The following is a 22,360-nucleotide window of genomic DNA, read 5'->3' on the forward strand; positions in this document are numbered from 1 at the left end:
CGAGAGCTGGCACCGACCCTTCTATCCCTCAGGATTTACTCAGTCACAAGAAAGCTCAGGAGGAAAATAACCATCCTACCATGTGCAGCAGCTGAGACTGCCAGGGAGGGCAGAGACCAACTGGGTCCAAGTGGCTCAGTGATGTTCCGAGGTGAGCTGGGACCGCAGCCCCTCTGGAGCGGGGCTGTGCCATTCATGCTGGGGGCCAGGGCAGGGTGCTGTGAAAGCGAGGAGCAGACGGAGCGTGATGGGTGGCTGTCCACTTTGGGCGAGCTCTGCAGTACCTGTACGCTTTACATTTACATAAGAGCACTGTGACATTGGAAGTATTTTCCTTTTATTACAATATATCAAAAATATGCAGCTTTAGTAAACAAGGTCATATTACACTTTCTAATGCACTGTACAATGCTACATTACACTTATATTCGGTATGGAGAGGGAGCCCAGGCTCCCACTGGCAGGTTTGAGGGGTGAAACAGTGTCCACCAGCAACCTGGAGCTTGGTCAGGTCCGTGACGGTGCAGGCTGCTGCTCTCCACCTGGTGCCCATGGCAATGGCACCACCAGCATCCGCCCCAGGCCTTCTCCTCCGGTCCCAGAGTCCTTCACAGTCCTGTCCTCACGCCTCGGCAGCCCTGGAGCCTAGTCGATCTTTTCCACCTTCCCGATGATCTTCTCTTCAAAGATGGGCAGGATGGTGTCATCCTCCCGCACCTCCTCGAAGACCACACCACAGTCAAACTCGTCACTCACTTTCTTAAAGTAATACCTGAAAAACAGAAACATGGGGGAGAGAGGAAAAAACCATGTGGTGCACTGGGAGCAGCTCCCACAGATGTGGGGGCAACCTGGACCACACTTCTGTCCCTGCAGAGTGAGCTAAAAAATCCATGCTAGCACATTCTGGAGCTCCAGCTGTGAATCTAAGCCCATTCACAGCTCTCTCCAAAGCAATGGATGAGGCACTGGTGCTGGTGAAGGGTTGCTAGGCATGCTTTTCCATGGCAGCTCCTACTTGGAAGGTAGAACTCTGAGAGTTACATGCCTCATGCCTGGCTGCTTTGGGATTCTCACAGGACCCAACCTCCTTATTCTTACTGGAAGAAACTTTGTGAGGAGCCAAACCAGCTCTGGGAGTCGAGTGTTCCCCACAGCATCACTAAGCACTGGCTGATGCTGCCCCTCACCAGCCCAGGACCATACAGGGCAGCTCAGCAGCTTCTGCTGAAGGTGCAAACTGTGATACAAGATGCTTTTGCTACAAAACCCAATCTCCCTTGTCCCTGTAACCTGCCTCTTAAAACAGCCAAGGTGCCTTGGCCATACTGTCACATCCCCACCACAGCATGCCCTGCGGGAGCCCTTCTCCACCATGCTGCTTCACTTTGGTGGGGGCAACATGGCATCTGCCAGGGGTCACTGATGGTCTGTGGCACCACAGCATGCACGGGGAGCAGCTCTTACCTGTAGTTCCCTTTCTTGGTCAGCAGCTCCTTGAACTGTCCCAGCGTCACCACACGTCCCTTGACGAAGGTGCGGTAGGGGATGGGCTCTCCGCAGAAGTAGTAGGCGACCACGATGTTCTCACACGGCTGGGACGCGCCACTGCCTGGTCTCTTCTGGGGCTTCAACCTGGTGTGCACAAACACAAGAGACCTGCTGAGTATGAGCCCACAGTGCTCAGCACCACTGATGTGGGTGCCCATCTGGGTACAGGGCTGCCTAGGAGAGCAGTGCAGGTCAGGTCCCACTGGAGGTGACAGATCTGGCTGGAGGAAACGCAATACACCCTTTGCTCCCACCACCAGCTCTCTTAGCACACATCTGCACACTGAGGCTGGTGAAGAAGGAAGAGGCACTTGTTGGAAAGGCTGGATAGGGCCAGACCACAGTTACAAGGTGGGTGCAGGTCACTAAGGTTCTAGCTTGGCCCCTTCACACTGAACAAACCCACCTACACGCTTTTTGCTGTGCTTCCCAAAGCACTGCCAGCCTGGGGAGTCATCAGTAAGCTCCACACAAGACAAAGCATCCCAGGCCCATGGCAGCAGACCCAAGTCACCATCAGCATGCTCCTGGCACGCACTGAGCAGCCAAGGCTGGAAGTGTGCTTGGGGATGATAATGCAAACACTGCTCAGACTGCTTGGGATTACTGCTGCCATGGCCAAAATAGCTCAGCATGGCTTTCTGCTGACCTACATCTGCAGGGCTGTGCAGACAGCACTGCTCCTGCTCCCCACGGCACCTCTCCCATGGGAGATGGAGGTTGGAGGGGACAGAGGTCCCAGTGGGGCATGCCCTGGAGGCTTTGCTGCCTGTCCCATTTGAGCAACACAGCAAGGCTACTTCCATCCCTAAAACCTCAATGACTTTCAACCTGCTGTGTTCTCCTGAGCCTCAGAATGCTGGTCTCTCTCTGCTTTCAGCCCACACACTGGGGTTTTGCCACATGGTGCCATCACTGGACCGAAAGCATCAGCCCAGTCCTAACCCCATTTTCAGCGGCAGACGAAAGTAGCTGTAATAAAAGTCAGGGTACTTTGTCCTTCTGTAGAGCTTTCCATCTGGGGTGCTGTAAATGCTGCACAAACACTGGAGCAGCCTACACAAACTGGTAAGTTGGCATGTGTGGTCTCAGCCAGATGCAGCCTTCCCTTTCGATGTCACATAAAACAAATCCGGCAGCTTTAAGAAATGGTTTTAAAAGCATGCTGGATAAAAAGGATGATTTTGTATTTACATGGCTGGAAAGTTGCTGTAAAAACCAGAATTTGCCAAGCACATGAGGTAATTGCAGCTTTGGAAATGACTCTGACCTTAACCTTTAAACACTGGCTTACGGGCAAAGCACCTATTTAATGGTATGCCCACATAAACACTCGCACTGCAAACCAAGGCTAAGCACAATCTTTACACCTCTTTCTATAGGCATGAGAGGTCTAATGTTCAACTGAACAACCTTCCTGCTGCTTGCTCTGCTTGGGGGACCTTGGGGGAAGACACAGCATCCTGAGAGGCAAGGGTCCACTCCTGGTGCCAGCATTGCTCTCAGAGCCTCTCCCATCCCCATATCAAAGCACAGGATGCCCTTTAGCTAGAAAAACATTAAGGAATTGAGTCATCCTTGGGAAAAAAAAAAAAATAAAATGAGCCATTTAAAGGAAAAATGGATCATAAATTCAGGCAAATTCTGTGAACCCTGCAAGCCAGAAGTTAATTGAAGGGGTTTGGAAAACCTCAAAGTCCCTAAGCTTCCCTTAATCCTGCTAGAAACAAGTCATGACTAAGAGAGAGCTGCTGTGTGCCTGGGGACCTGGGGACACAGCTTCACATCCTGTGCAGGCAGCAAAGCCGGTTCCAGGGCTGCCATTCTCCTTTGCCTGGGGAAGTGGAGAAGACACCCTTGAGCTCTGCACAGAAGCAGCAAGAGTGGGATGGTGCGAGTGGCTGGAACCCTCTTTCTTCCTCTTCCTCCTCCTGCCATGTAATTCATCCCTGAAAGGCTGTTTCTGAAGATGCTCAGCCCAGCTCCAGTGCTCACCTCTTTCCAGAGCAGAGAGATGTGCCCCAAAATGATGCCTGAAATGATGTTCCAGAGCAGAAACTCTGCACTGCTTCACAGACCTAGAGGTAAAACAACCGCCACGGCTTTTGGCTGTCCCTACTATGCCACAAATCACAGTTTGGGTTGGAAGCGGCCTTACAGATCACCCAGTTCCAACCCCCTGCCACGGGGAGGGACACCTTTCACTAGACCAGGTTGCCCCAAGCCCCATCCAACCTGGCCTTGAACACTGCAAGGGATGGGGCAGCCACAGCTTCTCTGGGCAACCCGTGCCAGTGTCTCACCACCCTCACAAGGAAAAATTCTTTCTAATACCTAATCTCAATCTACCCTCTTTCAGTTTAAAGCCATTCCAGTTGTCCTGTCACTACGTGCCCTTGTCAAAAGCCCCTCTCCAGCTTTCTTGTCAGCCCTTTTAGGCACTGGGACCTGCACTAAGGTCTCCCCAGAGCCTTCTTCTCTCTAGGCTGAACAAGCCCAGCTCTCTCAGCCTATCGCCAGAGCAAAGGTGCTCCAGCCCTTGCAGCATCTTCGTGGCCTCCTCTGGTTGCCTTGCTGACCTGCAAGTGCACACCACTGGGTCATGCTGAGTTTCTTGTCAGTCAACAACCCCAACTCCTCCCCAGGACTGCTCTGAATCCAGCCTGTGTTTGTGTTTGGGATTGCCCAGAGCCAAATGCAAGACCTTGTACTTGGCTTTGTTGAACTTCATGAGGTTTGCATGGTCCCACCTCTCAAGCTTCAAGGTCCCTCTGGATCCCGTCCCTTCCCTCCAGCATGCAGATGGCACCACACAGCTTGGTGTCATTGCCAAACTTGCTGAGGTGGAGCTCAATTTCACTGTCCGTGTCGCTGATAAAGATGTTAAACAGCACTGGTCCCAATACTGACCCTGAGGAACGCCACTCATCACTGGTTGTGTCTATACTTAGCAATTGAGCCACTGACCATGACTCTTTGAGTGTGACCATCCAGCCAATTCCTTATTCACCAAGTGGTTCATCCATCAAATCCATGTTTCTGCAGCTCAGAAACAAGGATGTTGTGCGGGACAGTGTCAAATGCTTTGCACAAATCAATGCTTTGCACAAATCAAATTGCATCAACTGCTCCTATCCAGCAGTGCTGTAACCCGTAGCAGGCTGAAGCAGGGCTGAGGAATACAGAATCACTGAAAATGGTATTTTCCAAGAGCTCCTCTCAGGAGGATGAGACAACACAACTGTCTCCGCTTCTGTCATCACTAAGACATCTCCTGAGACCATGGCTTACCGAAACAGGCCACCAGACTGTCTCTGAGCTCTGCCTCATTAAAGCTTCCACCTGCACCCATTCCCAGGGTGGCAGTATGACCCAGAAACATAGCCAGGTACCACCCCCCTGCCCCTTCTGGGATCACCTCCCTTTGCTGCATTTGTCACAAGCAAAAATATTACCCATTAAGGAACCAGCAGCACTCATCTGACTCACTGCGTCTGCATTTCAGTCCTGGTTGCTGAGCTGCATAACCCAGTGGTGCCATGACAGGGAAACTAAGTCTGTGTTACAACACCAATCCAACCTTGCTGCCACACAGGGATAAGGCACCTGGTTCGCTCCAATATTCTCACCATTTGCTATGAACAGGGAGAGAAAGGCTTTTTCTGCAAAAGAAGTGTGATTTATGGAAGAATATCTATGATTCCCAGTACAGGCATTACAGGTGCCTCCTTTATCTCTAGTGGGGCAGTGCTGGGGTGGGAGTGGGGTTGCTGACACCCCAGCCAGGGCAGTGGGCAGTGAGCTGGGGAAGGCCACTGCTGGTGAGGGCTCTGCCAGAGGACACACAGGTAACTGCTGGAAAGCTCAGCCTGGCCATACCAAGCTGGCATGGTGCACTCTCTTCCCACAGCCAGCTCAAGCTGGTGCCTCAAGGACACCTCCGGGCACACCTCCACCTCTTCTGCCACTGGCACTGTGCTTCCTCAAGGCTGCTGGCAAACCTGGGACACTGCTTCCAATTTCCCAGAGCTCTTCAAAGCTCCTGACTGAAATAAACTGTTTTCACACGAGCTCCCCTCTCCGTTTCTCCTTTGCTCTCAGAAGAACGATGGGGTCTATTTTCAGGCAGACTCCTGTGCTAACCATGCCAGCAGCCTTCTAAAAAGCTGCTAGCTCAAGCTTGCTTCAGCTGGAGCACCCAATCCTGCCAAAATCCAGCAGAGAGATTTCAACATCCACAAATCTTTGGCTCCGTGGGTACCACTGCATCCATTCTTGCTTGCTACTGGGCATGGGCACATCTGCCTTTCATTAACAATTCCCTGCTGGCGAACATGGCTCCTTGGTTTTCCACACATGGAGCGGGTCAGGGGGATCCCTGCACCATCAGGAGAAGAGCCAGACCTCATGGAGAGCCAGTGTAAGCAGAGCAGCCCAGCACTGGAACTGCTCAGCCTGTTCTCCCACTGGTCTGCATGGTCTTAACCACAATGCTGTGGGGTTCCTACAAAAGCTACGCTTACCCCACGTGGCAAATTACTATGACAGTATTAACTGCATATGCATATAACACAGGTCATTGTTTCCAAAGTATGTACCTGCATCTAGATATTTCTGGGGAAGGTGCATGAATTTAGCACAACTATAAACAACCCTACTAATAAACCTGATCCAATTACATCAACTGAAAGGTAGATCAAATAAACTTGGCTTAACCTGACCTGGGAGAGCCCTCTAATTTTACCTGGCTTTTAATCAATGCTGTGACATCAATATGCAGAAGTCTGCTACATGGTCACTGCAAGCAAAAATAACTTGAGCTCAGCAATTAGAAGAGCTTTTTTTAAATTACACTTGTGTTTCCAAGAGCCAGACTGCAGTTTCAGGTTTTCAGAAGACAGCTATAAAGCCGTGAAAGGTTTTTAATGGACAAAGTGCTTTTAGCTGTTAACAGTAATTATCTAGCACTTCCCAAACGCTTTTCATCTGAGAGCTGTGTGCCTTGCAAATAACGTTCCCTGAAAGATAAACACAGGAGCAGGAGAATTAGCTCTGCAACAGGCATTAAGCTGAGTCACAAAAAGATGCAGTGACTTGGGTACAGCCATGCAGTGAGTCACTGCTGCGGCAGCAGGACTACAGTGCACTGCTCTCATCCAGGTGCCATGAGCAGCTTTTGCTGGAAGTCTGCGGGAGATGTAGATAAAGAGCAAATAAATATTCCTCTTCTGCACTTAAATCTGCTGCATTCTGCTAAATCCTGCTCCTGCACCAGCCTTTGAAATCATCACCTGAGTGTGAATGAGCGGAGAGTCAGCAAACACTGGGGAGTGAGATCCCCCTTACCATGCCCCTTCTAGACACGCTCTCCCTGCCCAGCTCCTCAAGCTCTCAGCAGCCCTTTCCCCACTCTGCCAGGAGCATTTCCAGCCTCTCCATCCACAAACCACAAACCCAGGCCCTCACGGTGGGTTTTGGCATTTGCACCACGATGTCAGAGGGACTGATGCAGATTTCTCTGACCCAGATGGTGCTAGGAGCTGGAGACCACAGCAGAGGATGTGGGCTTCTCCTTCAGCTGCCACCTTCAGAGCAGTCTCCCCCTTCCCTACCATGCACAGTCAGACCCTACCTTTGTTTAAGGGGGAGCTTTCCAGCCCTTTTCTCTTCCTCCTCCAACCTCCTGCGAGCTTCTTCCAGCTGGGTGAGAGGGTTGGGGGCTGGATTGGGTGGCATGGTGGGATCTTGGATGAAGGGGTGAGAAGGCTGGACGACGTTTCGGAGCTGGGCACTGACCCATGGATGCACCGCAACAGGTCGCTCAATGGAGAGGGATCGGACCATATCATGGGACAGCTGCTTCTTAGCACCAGAAGAGCTGCACACAAACACAAAGGTTTTACATGAATCAACAAGATGCTTTGCACAGGTACACAGTCACTCCTAAACAGACCTAATGCTTTTGCATCTGGACATAGGCACCCCTGGGAAGCTCCTTACAGCATGGCTTCTGAAGGAAAGGGGAGCACCATCCACCTCTGGAGAAGATTTCAGGACAGCAAGTCCTGAGACATCAGGGTGAGCAACCCAACCCTGACACAAAGCCCACAGATCTGTTTAAGGGCTCTCATCAAGTCCATAAAAATAAAACGAGCAAAAGGCAGCTCCACCATTTGTGACATTCCCCCAGAAGACGCCCTTCTACGTGCTGCCGATGTTGCCAGGCTAGGAGCCTCTCCATGACCTGCTGGTCAGCATCCAGGGAAGGGGATGTTGCAGAGATGTGTTTGTCCTTCCCCAACTCCAGCAGCAGAACCTGTTGCCTGACTTCACAGTGGTCTGGCACTGCCTATGGCCCTGGCACTTGGCCCCAGCTGCCTGCAGTGCAGCTTATCCTGACCTCTATCATCAAGCAAGAGAAGAAACCACCAGCAGTTTGACCACTCAGCCACCAGCGCAGCGGTTCCAGAAGGGACAAGACTCCGGATCCCTCTTGCCAACACCCAGCAAGTGCTGTGTTTTGCCAGACTGACCAGACTGTGATTAAGGATCAGTGCCCATCAGAGTTGTGTTTGACTACAGAGAGATTCCTGAGACAGCCACATCCTTGGCTCCACTCTAGGCAAGTGAGGCCATCCCAGACGATGCTCCCAGCAAGCCAAAATGCTGGGCAATCCTGAACCGTGCTAAACTGCTTACTCAGGACCAATGGCTAAAGTGCATCAGGTTCTTCCATTTCTATCAGCACCTTGCAGGAGCAACAGGTATTTACATACAGGTGAAAATCCTGCATGCCATGTTACCCACCTTGGAACCACAGAGATAATTCGTGAGATTCCTTGGGGCTGCAATCTCCTGCCATGGCCTCAAGTTATCCTTCAGAAAAAAACAGACCTAATAGCCCCTAAGCAATCCTCAGTATCCAAAGGGTCTAAACCCTTGTGCCTGGTGGATTCTTGTCTTCCTGAGACCTCCAGGAACATGGCAGAGTGCTGGTCAGCCTAGACACCCATGCTTTGTGCAGGGGATGCAATACCATAGCATGAAGACCCCTTGCTCTGCCCGCCCTTACCCATGGTTTGTTTTCTTATGCCTGCTGATCTCCTTCTCTCCTTCTATGATCCACTGAAGGATCTTCTGGTTTCTCTCCACGTCTTCAGGAGATCCTGGCATCTCATAGTTGGCACCATCACTTTTCCCTGAATCGGTCTTCTTAACATTTCTTTTTGAGAGCAGACTTGCTTTCCCACTGCAAGAACAAAGCTTGAGACATTAGCGCTTTGCCTAAGCCAAACCACTGCAGACCATGGCAGAGGATGGACATGTCTATCTCCAGACACATTCAGCCCTGCCAGGGTCTGGTGCTCCTGCAGTGTAGATGTGGCCCTGGCTGCCTTCCACAGCCCCCTAGTGCTACCATAGCTCAAAAACCAACCATGAGCCCAAGAGCAAGACTAGCTAGACCTAGGCACAGCAGACTTCTCTGTCCAGCCACCTGCAAGGAAAGGGAGCTTCTCCTTAGGCCAAATGAGCCATGGCAACATGGCAAGATCTCCTGCCACAAGAAGGGTTGTGTTAAACCTCCAGCTCTTTGCTCAGAGCAGGAGCTTCATCCTGGTGATGCAATCTGTCGCTGCTTCTCCATGCCAAACCACTGCTTCAAACCTGGACCTTTCCCATCACCCCCCAGGTTCACCGATACCCCAAACTGCTGACTTGCCATGCCCAACATTTGCTTCTCACCCCAAATTGAATCAAGGCTTCTCATCGTGGTGGAAGATCACATCCTAGCAGGGTGGGCTGCCTTCCGTGGCCCCTCATGCACTGGGAAGCCCAGCCACCTCAAACACTGTAGCCAGACGGACGCCAAGCAGCAGCCAACACTTTGGCTATGCTTATGGCTGCAGCAGAGGCTCCTACAGAAACCCCACCATGTGCCCAGCTGAGCAGCCCCATGCTCACAAGGCCACGTTGAACTCATGCATGCTGGCCTGTCCTTGTCACAGCCTGTAATTTCATAGGACCCCCACTACTGTCATCATCCACTTGCTGTAATTCATAGGACTTCTCTACCTCTGTTTCTGCACGCTTACTAACACACATAGGAAAAATAATCTTAACATCACAGAGGAGTCACAGGCCTTCAGACAGCTTTGCTGATTTTTTGGGGAAAACCCTGGGGAGAGGTTGCTGAAGATCTACAAAGGCAGGATGAACTGACAACTTCTCTCTTCTCCTCACTTGAGGACTAGTGGGTATCAAACGAAATCCTCCAGTAGCAGGTTCAGTGCAAACAAAAATTCCCCTTTTTCTGCAGGTTGCAATCAACCACAGACACAGCAGTCAGGGACTGGAGGGACAGCAGCTTGGCTGGGGTCAACCAGGAGCCAAGGTCAACAAGGAGCCAAATGAGCTACTGCAAGAGACTGCTGGCTGCCAAGCAAGACCAAACTTTGCTGCAACCTCTTGTCTTGTGAAGTTCCTAACCCAGGGACTGTCATGAACTGGGAGTTTGTGCCAGAGGAAGGACAGCTCTGAAAGTGCCCTCTTGACACTCCCTTAAATACATGCTGTAGTCAATGCTAGAGACAAGCTCTGTGTCTAGGATGCGGCTTTGGGTTGACCCAGCACAGCCATGCTCATGCTCTGTTGAAATAACCTTTTCCCCATAGAAACAGGGCAGATTTAAATGCTTCTCTCTCCCTGGAGCTTGGGCTGCCTCTGCACTCTGCCTGGAAAGCTGGTCCTGCCCACCGCAAACCCAACCACTCGCCTTCACTAACTATCCCACCCCTGGTACGCTGCAAAGCAACACTCCAAACCCATGGCCTTGGGGAACTGGCACAGCTCTCCCCTCGGGCTGCTTCATCACCATCCCTTACCCTGGGTAGCCCACTCTTACCTTTGCAGTCATCGAGTAACAGGCCTAGCAGAACCTGCTATGGCAGAGAAGGAGTTTTGCCCTTTCCCCTCAGCATAGAGGGGATGGAGAAATTCAAGTGGCCGAGGGAAAGCGGACAAAAGCCCATAAGCAGCACGACATTTTTTCCGGGTAAGAGGGTCCCCTAACCCAGATAGCATCCTTGGGATAGGATGCCACAGCAGTTCTGCAGCTAGGAAGAGAAAGGAGCCCTTCTGGTGAACGGTTTAGGACCTGCAATAAGGAGGGCTTTTTTGTCCTCTCATAACACCTTATGAGATCAGTCTCTTACCCAGACCCTGAGACACAGCCCTATACTTAGATACTCCTGATGCATGGGGAAGTAGACCAGCATCTGTAATTTCTAAACACCTCCACTGCTTTAAGGAGCAGAAAACCTACTTTACGACCAAGGCCATTAAAAATCCCAGGAAGAGGTGTCTTTCAGCACCAGACCAGAGAGATAAAAAGGGGTCTATAAGGATTAGTGGGGACACATCCATTTCTGAAGGGGAAGAGCAGTGGGAGGCCCTCAGACTATGTCCCAGCATAGGCTTTCACAACAACATGTGGTTCAGACACTGTTTCACTGACATGCTACAGCCATTTATGAAAGAGCTTGCTAGAGAAGCCACAGCTCTGGGGTTCCTGTTGGGTGTTGCTTGACTCACCTGTAGCCTAAAGAGTCCAGAGGGACAGGGGCCATGCCCAAGTTTTCAGTGTAGTTTTGTGTCTTTGTTGCATAGTTATGTGAATCTACATTCCAAGCAAAGCTGTTCTGCACTCGCTGCGTGGCCTCGGCCTCAATCTGCTCTTTTGGTTTCATCATGCCGTGGTGATGGATGTGGTGGTAGACGTGTTTATGGTGGTATAAGTTAGATGCATCCAGTTTCATTCCTGATTTTGTTGGGTGCTTGCCATGCCCTGGAGGAATTGTTCCTAGTGTCCCTGACAGTTTTCCTAAGTGGCCGCTTTCTGGGGAGCGTGGCTTAGGAGAGTGGCGTCCAGGTCCTGGAGACTGGCAGCCTGGTGTTTTCATCACACGCTGTACGTGTTCATCAAGGATGCTTTCTGGGTTTTCTTCATGAGCATCTCTCATCTGCATCCCAGTGCAGCCCATCTCAGAGTAACGAGGAGCAAAGTGATGAAAGGCTTGGGCGGAAGGCATCTTGTGGCTAATGACTGAAGGACCAGAAGAGATATCTGCATCCTCACCTTCTTCTTCCTGCAAGAAACATGAGAACAATCAGAGAACGACAGCAGAGTGTTGAAGAGTCCCCAGTCCCAGCTCCCGCTTGCAGCAGGACTGCTGCCAACCCCTGAGTCAGGCCTGGCTTAGTCCAACCAGATCCTGAAAACCTTCAAGACAGAGATCCACCAGCCCTCCAGAGACCTGTCCCAGAGTGTGCCACCCTCCTGCAAGGAGTTTCCTAATGCTCAATCCAAGCCTGTGCAGTCTTGCTGCCACCGAGCAGAGCTGCTCATGTCTGTCTATGTACCTGCTTTTTGAGCCACCATTAGCAAGGGTCTCCATGCGTTACCCAAAGAGACTGAGGCAACTTCTGACAGGCAGCCCCCACACCACAATGAGGGTTTGCAGACGCAGCTTTCTGACATGTGTAACAACTTAATCAGATGTATGATTGGGCAGAGCTTACCAAAAAGTTCCTATGTCCCTTGAAGGTGGTTCTATAACAACTACCGCCAGCAGAAACATAACTTACTGCATTGTACCTGTGCTTCCTATGAGCCTTTGGCAAGGCATTGCCTCAAAGCCTATCAGATAAAGCCCAAAGCTATGGGATATGTGGCAAAACAGCTCTGGAGTCAGGACCAGGGGAGTTTCTCACCCAAATGGCTATTTCACATGGTAAAGCCAACAGTGGGCTTGTAATTGGAGGGAACAACTGAAGGTTGACAGCAGCATGAATGGTTTTGAAAATCAAACACTGATTTCTCCCAGGCCTGCTACAGGCTGGAGTGAAACACTTCACGCAGATAAAGAAACAGGTTGGAACTAACTGCTTGTTCCTGTAGTTCACAATGGTCTAGGACACAGTGTTAGCAACTTCAGTCCTTGCCAGGAAGAACAAAACTCCTCCATGCTGACAGCCACAGTTTTGATGCTGACACAATACTTCATGCTCCAACATAAACTCAGATATTTATGAAGTTTCCTTATTGGAAGTCAGGATTCCTACTTTTTTTAATTACATAAGCAGGATTCCAGCGAGTCCTTTAATGCTGCTCTCTTTTCCTCCTTTGGCATGTAAAGAAATCACTTGCAGCACAGGATATCTCTGTCCTGCCAGATAAACGCATAGAATCACAGAATCATAGAATAGTTAGGGTTGGAAAGGACCTTAAGATCATCTAGTTCCAACCCCCCTGCCATGGGCAGAGACACCCCACACTAAACCATGCCACCCAAGGCCTCATCCAACCTGGTCTTGAACACCACCAAGGATGGAGCATTCACAACCTCCCTGGGCAACCCATTCCAGTGCCTCACCACCCTCTCAGTAAAGAATTTCTTCCTTAGATCCAATCTAAACTTCCCCTGTTTAAGTTTGAACCCGTTACCCCTTGTCCTATCACTACAGTCCCTGATGAAGAGTCCCTCCCCAGCACCCTTGTAGGCCCCCTTCAGATACTGGAAGGCTGCTATGAGGTCTCCACACAGCCTTCTCTTCTCCAGGCTCAACAGCCCCAACTTTCTCAGCCTGTTTTCATACGGGAGGTGCTCCAGTCCCCTGATCATCCTCGTGGCCCTCCTCTGGACTTGTTCCAACAGTTCCATGTCCTTTTTATGTTGAGGACACCAGAACTGCACACAATACTCCAAGTGAGGTCTCATGAGAGCAGAGTAGAAGGGAAGGATCACCTCCTTCGACCTGCTGGTCACGCTCCTTTTGATGCAGCCCAGGATACGGTTGGCTTTCTGGGCTGTGAGCACACACTGAAGCCGGCTCATGTTCATTTTCTCATCGACCAACACTCCCAAGTCCTTCTCTGCAGGGCTGCTCTGAATCTCTTCTCTGCCTAACCTGTAGCCGTGCCTGGGATTGCTCTGACCCAGGTGTAGGATCTTGCACTTGGCATGGTTAAACTTCATAAGGTTGGCATCAGCCCACCTCACAAGTGTGTCAAGGTCCCTCTGGATGGCATTGAAAACACTGACTCTCATCAGCTTTGTCTGTCAGATTCATCATCTATCACTTGCTAACCAGCTTCAAAGTTTCAGCTGCCAATCACACAGAAAGAAAGCGAATAACAGACTTCCTCCCAGTTGTCACACATGGGGGTTCAACTCTGAAACAGGGACAATGTCAGGCTTTGAAAATGCCAAAGGCACGGGCACTGCAAGCCTGGGGGTGTGACATGATGCCCATGTCTGGAGGGGACACACCACTGTCTAACAAATTGCTTTGGAGAACTTCAGAGACACCTTCCATCTACAGCCACATCGCTGCAGCTGCCAACTGCTGTCCCTGAGAACCTAGCTCAGGGATAAGAAAAGATGAAGCATGTGCTGACTAAATCCCTGTCACCGGGGTAGGCATTTATGAGCAGTTTTTGATAATCTGATAGGCTCAGCACTTGGTAGGCTTTCAGGGCTGGTACTTTGTGGAAAACTCTAAGGTTTAAACACCACCTAATGTGCAGGGAAAGATCTGACCCATGCACTGATTCCTGAGGAATGGCAGTGTGCCCTTTCTGCTCAGGGCCCAGAGCTCCAGCAAGGCTCTCACACTGGAGCAGAATGGCATGGGAGTGACAACCTGGGATGATCCTGCCAAATGCGTGCCCGGGATTTGGGAAATCCTCTGGCTCCCTGGAACTGCATTTTGCTGATAACTGGGACATGGTAGTTTGCTTTGCTCCATGACTGAGGTTCGGGTGGGTTGAGGGATGGAAAGGGATACACTGGCTCTCTGTTTGCCTTGGCTCAGCTCACCTGTGTCACTGAGCAGGAGATCTGCATCCCAAGCATGTCCTCAGGCAGGAGCAAGTGCTGCTGAGGTGGGTTGTGTACAGGCAGGCCTGGGGCAGCTGGTTTCCCACCCCCTAGAACAGGTCTCAGCCCTGCATCAGGTAAGAAAGCCCCAACAGTGAGGAAACAGTAGCTAGTGAACATGTCCCTGCTCATTGCAGAGGGGTGGACTACGTGACCTTTGAAGGTCCCTTCCAACCCAAACTATTCTGTGATTCTATGAATTGGGGTGCCTATCCCAAGATGCTCTCTCTCCCTGTGCAGGGCAAAGGGTTGAGTCAAGGCAGCAGATCCCAGTTCTGCTGAATCTTTTCACCAAAAAACTAGTGAGGTCGGGGCAACCCAGGCTGGGATTGTAATGCAGGACTTTGGACACAGCAGAGTCAAGCTTTGGCTCAGCCACACGTACTGGTGCACTGCAAGGTGCTCCTTCCCTGTGTTACCTGATCACAGTCTGTGCCTGCCAAAGCAGTAGCAGCCTTCCCTCCCTCCCAAACCTGCCTGCACTCAGCTGTACATGACTACCACTTAGCCTGCATCCCTCTGTGCAGCAAACACAGGCAGAAGAAAGGGACTGCAAGACAACAAGACCAAAAAGCAAGGCAAGAGGCAATAACAGCAGCATTTTACATCAAAGAAACCTGTGGGCCTGGGGAGCCGCCTCCAAGGGCTCAGCTTTCCTGGACACAGGGGTGGCATGGGCCTTAGAGCTGGGTTTCAGCATCTCGCTGCAGTGAGCTGGGCAACGCTTGGCAGCAGCACAGCCTCTCGCGGGACGGGAGGCCTCGGTGCCATAACCACTAGATGGTGCTTTGTTGACACAGTATTGTCAGAAACCTCCTCCTTCAGCTCCCAAAGGCAGCGGCAGCCACAGAGATGGAGGCTTCAACTTTGCTGACCGTCTGCTGAGCTATTTTTACTCTCCAGCAAGGCTGGGGGTGCCCTTCCCTTTGAATTAGGAGGGAGAGATCTGCACTGATGAGCTATGGGCAAGTGATACCTTGCTGCAAACCTCCTCTGCCTTCTCCCAGTCCCACCCATCAGGCTGTTGCTGGTGGTTAGGGCAAAACAGCTCACCTAACCACGAGTGCGCTTTTGATCATCATGCAAATGATTTCCCTCTCTAGTTAGGCCATGTTTTATATCCAAACAGTGCAAATCTCAGCAGTGGCTTTGCTTCCCCTGGCTTATTTTCAATTTGTGCAGTTCAGACAAGGACAGAATCATAGAATCACAGGATAGTTAGGGTTGGAAAGGACCTTAAGATCATCTAGTTACAACCCCCCTGCCATGGGCAGGGACACCTCACACTAAACCATGCCACCCAAGGCCTCATCCAACCTGGCCTTGGACACCGCCAAGGATGGAGCATTCACAACCTCCCTGGGCAACCCAAATGAATGATCTGTATGATATGATACCGATCAGTATGATACGATACTGCAGTTTCCATGCACGGACACAAGACTGAAGTGGCTCACACTGTAATAAGGGAACGCACATCTGCTCTAATCCTCTCCCACGTTGCTCAAACTAATGAATGAATTCAGAATTTTGGTGATTTTTTTTTTTTTTAAATCAGAAATCTTACTTTTTTTTTTCAGTAAAAGGCATTTGGCTTTAAATCAGATGCCTCTTCTCCATGTTGCTGCATGATGTGGCTTTCAAAGGGAACCTGCAGGCAGCTCAGCATGGGCAAGAAAAGTTATTTTTCCCTAGGTCTTGCAAAATATTTCCAGCTTCTCTGCTAAGCTGGTAACTGCCCAGTGTGAGTAATGCTGCTGATTTTCCCTCTGCTGCTGTGCAGTGAGCCCTGCAGACGTGGTAAGAGGTTACCCTGTAGACCTGGTGTTCAGCTTGCAGAGAAAAGCTCTGTGACCTATCAGAATTCAAGCTCTCCTCTTGCTGATACCAGCAGCTCCTGCACCTTAAGTGCTGACCTAAAAGAACTACAATTGCTTACTCTGAGTTTTTCCTGAATGGCTAATGCCAGATGCCAGCCAGTCAATGAAATACATTCTGGAGACAGCAAGGAGGCTTAATATATAGCATTAGTGGGAGTCCTGGGCTTAAAAATAGATTAAGTCACACAAAAATGTGTTTCAACAGACTTAAATTTATTCTCTGGCACAGAGGTATTTGCTGATTTTATGGTATTGCTACTGGCAGCTTCTTCAAGGAGGGAGGGCTGAGATAATGTAGTCTGGTACAGGTGGCAGCCGCAACTGAGCCATGAGAGGAGGAAGAGTGCTCTAGGATTGTGTTAGCAGAAAATGCTGCTGTTACATCGGCTTCATCTAGAAAGCAATAGGTACCAGGCAGAGAAGTTCCAGAATTACGGGAATCTAACAGGAATCTAATCTAATCTCACTGGCTTTTTCTGGCTGGATGCTGGATGCAGAGGTGTCAGAAGTCTGCTGGACAATGCTTGGGGCTGGAAGAAACCTTACCAGTCCTCCTGCCTTCCTCACTTCTCCACATTTGAAATGCAGATGTGATTTAATATGAATACTTAAACCTACAGCTCCTTCCGGTTTAAAGACGTGCTAGATGAACATTTAAAAATACTCTAATGGGGCTGTAGGGTCTGCCCTAGAGTCTCAGACTCTCTGAAAGCACAGAGCTAGCCAGAACAGGCACCAACACTTCTGCTTTAAGGCACAGGTGCGGGTTACTAAGCACAGAGCCTTTGCCTCAGGGCCATGGCAGCTATTAACTGCAGAGACCCACAATTATTTCACACAGGGTTGTAGCTATACTGACACTGGTGATGTTCAGTAACACTGTGGTGTTCTCTGAAAACTCTCCTGTATCCCCAGCACAAAATGTACAGGCACGAATGACATGCATCATCTCAGAAGATACAGTGTGAGTAGTGATGAAGAGAGTGTCTCACACAGGTAGTACTACATAACCAATACCTCACTCTCTCTCTTTTGGACCTTGTTGTGGAGCTAAAGACCTTCCACACTTCCCTTGGTTCACCTACCGAGTCTTCGAGCTCTGAAGGGCCCCAGTGGTACCAGGGCTCACAGCATGTGGTGCTGGGTTGGGTTTCCTCAGCCACCCATGTGCCCAGGAGAGGATTTTTGGATGCTACACCTGATCAGCTCCAAATTTTCTAGGGATGTGCTAGGCACTGAGAGGCAGAATCCTTGCCTGATAGCAGACACAAACATCTCACATCAGCTAGGCACTGATGGGCAGAAACAGCCTGATAGCACACACAAACATCTCCAAGCATAACATCGAGTGCCATCTGGTTACTAACTGTGGGGAAAATAGGGATCACACAAAACCCCACAGGTGAAGGCAAACCCCTGTTACATAGTACCCATCCTCACATGGAAGTACCCATCCTCACAAAGTCAGGAGAGCAAGGGTGCCAAAAGGATGATGGAGAGCATCCACAACCCCTAACTGGTAGCAGAAGTGGGTAATGCTGTGCCATAGCTGGTATCTAACATCAGGGAGGGAGTGCTGGAGCTCACAGAGCACTGCATGTATGGGGGAACAGCACTGTGGAAGATCCTGGGGCAACGTGAGACTCTAGGAGCCTCCGTGCAAGTGATGACCATGGCTGTTAGAGCAGGGAAGTGGTCACCCCAGTTGCTTCTACAGCAGTTGAAAGCTCCCTGTGGTGTACAGTACACAGACAGACTCCCAGGCTGGTAGAGGGGCAAGGAGGTTACTAACCGCTCGAACACGTTTAAGGCGCTCCTCTAACTTCTCCTCTGCTTCACGTTCCTTTTGTACCTCCTCCAAACGATTGATCAGTTCTGCAGCAAACTTCTCTGGTTCAACGTGGATATCCTTTGGCATTCGGTATGTACGCTGCAGGGAAAACACACCAGGGGTTAGCAAAAGATCCATGGAAAATCACACGTTTGCTGTGAAGGCTTCGATAACTGGAAATGCCAGTCATTCCAGTGGGGAGTTGAGGAAGGGCAGCCTGGCAGGCAGAGGTACAGCCCAGGACCAAGGGGCTGGAAGCTGAGCCATCACCACAGGCTGGCACCAGCTCCACGCAGCACCCCATGTAAGGGGAAGGTTTCCTGAAGCCACAGTTCAACCAGCTCTTTCAGCATCAAGCTCCACTTTGGGATGGATGTGCTTGCTCCAGTGTACATAGGGTCAACAGGAATATCCTGATCTCAAAGGGTGGGAAAAGGATGCACAGAGAAAACTCTCAAAAATCATGTTTATAGCAGTGATGTTTTGACTTTGATAGAAGGAGGACTCTTACACATTCATTCAGCTCACTCCAGGTGGATCAGCGTATGCTGGTTTATCTGCAGATCTAGCCCACAGCCACAGAAAGAAGTGGAAATTCTGTCACCTCCAGGCATCTTACTTCCCTCCATCTTCTGCTACAGCCCAGTCCAGCCACAAAGGGCTGTGATTCCCACAAAGCATCCTCTCTTACTAGAGGATCCTGCAGGATTGCATCTCTAGCACTTCAGAGCCGTGCAACTAGCAATCCCCTGCTTGCTCTATCAATACAGTGACGTTACAAGCACAGAGATACAATTTTTCTGCTTGCTCTGGGTGAACAAACGAATATTTCTGAAGTTCAAGGGCGTTCTTGGTTCCTAATGCTGAGCTACTTTGTCCTTAAATTCCTGAGCTCTGGGGATGAGAAGTTCATGTACTGAAGTATGAAGCTATCAGCTGCTGTTTTTTTCCCCTCATTTTTATTCCTTCTGCATTATTTTGTTAAAATAGTAGAAAAAATGACACAGCAGAGATAAAAAATTAATTTGGAGAAAAAAATATACAGAGAATACAACAGTATAAAAACCTGCATTCAAATAGTTTGATACCAACATGAGAGATATACACACTCTATAGGACCAGAGATAAAATGAAATGTGAAGATGTGAGATAATTCATAGCAAAAGAACAAATGAAGCACCAGCAGCAGACATCGAGCTTGAAATCTTTAAAGGAGGATGAGAGACCACCCGAATATATTCCAGATCAGCCAAAAGATCAATGTGGATGACTAAAATAAACCTGACAAAAAGTATGCAAATCACATTGGGTTTTCATTCTGCCAGCTCCCAAGTGGAAGGCAAGGGAAGAAAAACAGAGGCACTGAGAAGCTGAAGACATCTTTTGCGACAGCCGAGTTGGGTTGCAGAGTCTCAGTTAAAGCATCACTTGGTTTGTTCACTGAGAGGAAGACCCAACCCTGCCAGCAAATCCCAATTCCAATGCTCAGTGCTGTGGCCTTCTCTTCCGTTCTGGATGGTGCTGGGCTACAGCATCCCAGGGGACATCTATGGACATGTTCGGCTTTGCAGGCACAGGACTGCCTGCTCTAGCACCCACTTTCCATGACAAGCAGAGGGACTGACAGCTCTGAAGCTGTCCCAGGTAGGACAGACCCATCCAAGCTGGAAAGGGCCCCAACCAACCATCCCCTTTATCCAGGATGCAGATGCTGCAGATGCTGGTAGCACATTTGAGCTACCAGGTGGCTTCCACCCTGGGATGGCAAAGTCTTTGCTGCCACCAGGTCCTCCAGCAAATCAATGGTCTGTATTAAAAAGAAATACTGCAGGAAAAGATTTCCATCAACAAAAAATGACATTTAGTCTTGAAATATTGGCACACAGGCTGAAGTGGCATGCTTCATCCCAGAGCCTGAAACCTGTGTTGTCCAGAAACGGGCCCCAGACATGCTTCATTATGGGGGAAGGCATGACAGAACTTGTCCCTGCTCTGTTACTCCCTGGGGATCTTTTAGGATCCAAGTGATGTTTCCCCATTCCCCCTGCATAGCCCAAGGGAACACTTCTGGCTAAGGCAGTCTGCTTTCATCAGAAACCCCAAACCCATGACCACCACCATGCACCTCCTTAGGCAGCTCCAGCAACTCCCTAAGGAGGGAAATCTCTCTCTTGCCTGACAAGTTGCAACCCATCAGTGATGTGTTCACTCCTTCCTGCCACCTCAGACATGCCAGCTCTCCCTGCGGTTGTTTATATGACGGCAGCACCAAGCCCTGCTCCGTTAGAAACTTAATGAGCCTAATGAGAGGCAGGTTGGTGCTCAGCAGTTACAGTCCTGGGTCTCCCTGCTGCAGCTACCACAGTGGCTTCCATGGAAAAGCAAAACTGGGAAAGAATTTCCCTTTATTTTCAAAGCCTTTGATGCAATGCAGCATTCCAAACCAAAGTCTCCCCTGAGCCCCCAGCAACAGCGGGTGCAAAGGCTGATGTTTGCTAACCTGCATGTTCAAGTCCTGTTACAATAAGGTGGTTGCCTCCAGGCTCAGCAAAGCTTAAGCACCACAGCTCCATCTCTGATGAGGATCTGAGGACATTCAGAGTCACTGCTGTAGCCAGGGAACTCAAGATGACTTTGGTCTTTTACAGTTCTCAAAGTCTGGAGGTGATTAAAGCTTAACTACAGCAATGAAAGTAACTGAACCCAAGAATCTTTAGGATGAACTTTGTTTTCCTCTCTCTTTGATAAACCACTGCATCTGCAAAACCCACTGCCCCATACTTGGAGCCTTCCACTCAGCAGGATGGCTTGCAGAGGTCCTGTTTGAGGGTGCAAGATGCAGCCTCCTCTTTGAAGCCATTTCTGCAAGGGTCTCCCTGACCATCCAAGTTCAATGCAACTGAAATAAACCTCACTTCACCACACAGATATTGGCTGCAAGTGCCCTGTGTTGCTCTGTAAGGGTCATTCACAGAAAACTCACAAGCAGGATGATGCTCTGAACACTGCTGCTATGCGTCTGACTTTATTTCTAGCTCAAAGGATGAGCTACACAGGCTTCCCCAAAACCAGCAGTATTGCAGAATAATGAATGCAAATTCTCTGTGCTGAAACAACACAGATAACTGCTGAGGGCTCTCTCTGTCTCCCTGGACAGCAAACATGAACTGCATTTACCTGGTTCAAAAGGCTTAAAACAGTGTGTTTGAAATGTTTATGGAATAATCATAGAATCATAGAATAATTAGGGTTGGAAAGGACCTTAAGATCATCGAGTTCCAACCCCCCTGCCATGGGCAGGGACACCTCACACTAAACCATGCCACCCAAGCCCTCATCCAACCTGGCCTTGAACACCGCCGAGGATGGAGCATTCACAACCTCCCTGAGCAACCCATTCCAGTGCCTCACCACCCTCACAGTAAAGAATTTCTTCCTTATATGCAATGGGCTTGACTTTGAAGGGAGTCACGCTCCATGAAGAGAATGAAGGGAGACATGCTCCATCCAAAACCAGCCAGGCTGAGCCTATGCCCAGAGAAGGATCCTCCAGGGCTTCAGAATTTTGAACTTGTCCCTGGATTCATGTGGACATACAGAGCCCCGCCAGTTTATTGCTCCAAATGCTTTTGTTCCAAGTAACGGGTGCAGAACTCTCCAAGAGCTGGCTGGTTTTGGAGGATCCAGCTCTCCAGTCTGAACCAGAAGGAGATCTCTGGACATTATGGGTCAACAATTCAGAAAGAGCGAGCTCCATTTAGACCTTTCCAGAACCAAACCATACTGAGTTGTGGAGGCTGCAGAAACCAAGAGATGGGAGGGTGAATGCCAGATAGGTTGGCAAGAAAGAAATTGCTTGAAGTGTTCTGCATGAAGCAATCTTTCCTAGTGACAGTTGTGAGGAAGGATTTCTTGGGGTACCTATCACCAGAATATTTTCCTTGACATGTGAAGTCTCTGGTACCTTTGGGAAGAAGCAGCCTGCTAAGAACATACGAGATACACAAGCTCTCTAGTAGTTCCATTTAGCACCTGCTATCATGTTTTCTCCTTTTCTTGCAGCTGTCAGAGTGGGATTTGCAATGGATTTTGCTCCATGAGGCTCATGCAGGTTTTGGGTTTTGATGGAATTCACCTTCCCTGAGAAACTGAGCTCTGAG

General features: G+C 49.8%; 1 protein-coding gene across 2 annotated transcripts in view; it reads right to left on the bottom strand.

Moving 5' to 3' along the window:
* Positions 1-206: 206 nt before the first annotated feature.
* The window catches only part of AXIN1 (axin 1), a 72,262-nt gene continuing 50,108 nt past the window's right edge, over positions 207-22,360 (bottom strand). The window contains exons 5-10 of one of the 2 annotated variants that reach the window (XM_080617099.1): positions 18,162-18,299; positions 11,143-11,696; positions 8,624-8,800; positions 7,184-7,429; positions 1,468-1,635; positions 210-772 (exon numbers count right to left, since the gene is read on the bottom strand). In XM_080617099.1, coding sequence (XP_080473225.1) covers positions 646-772; positions 1,468-1,635; positions 7,184-7,429; positions 8,624-8,800; positions 11,143-11,696; positions 18,162-18,299 — 1,410 coding nt within the window. In that variant the 3' untranslated portion in view covers positions 210-645. Of the gene's footprint in view, positions 773-1,467; positions 1,636-7,183; positions 7,430-8,623; positions 8,801-11,142; positions 11,697-18,161; positions 18,300-22,360 lie in introns of both variants that reach the window. The other variant, XM_080617100.1, reaches the window with a different exon arrangement.

This window comes from Psittacula echo (genome assembly GCF_963264785.1).
Source record: "Psittacula echo genome assembly, chromosome: 5".
NCBI lineage: Eukaryota > Metazoa > Chordata > Aves > Psittaciformes > Psittacidae > Psittacula > Psittacula echo.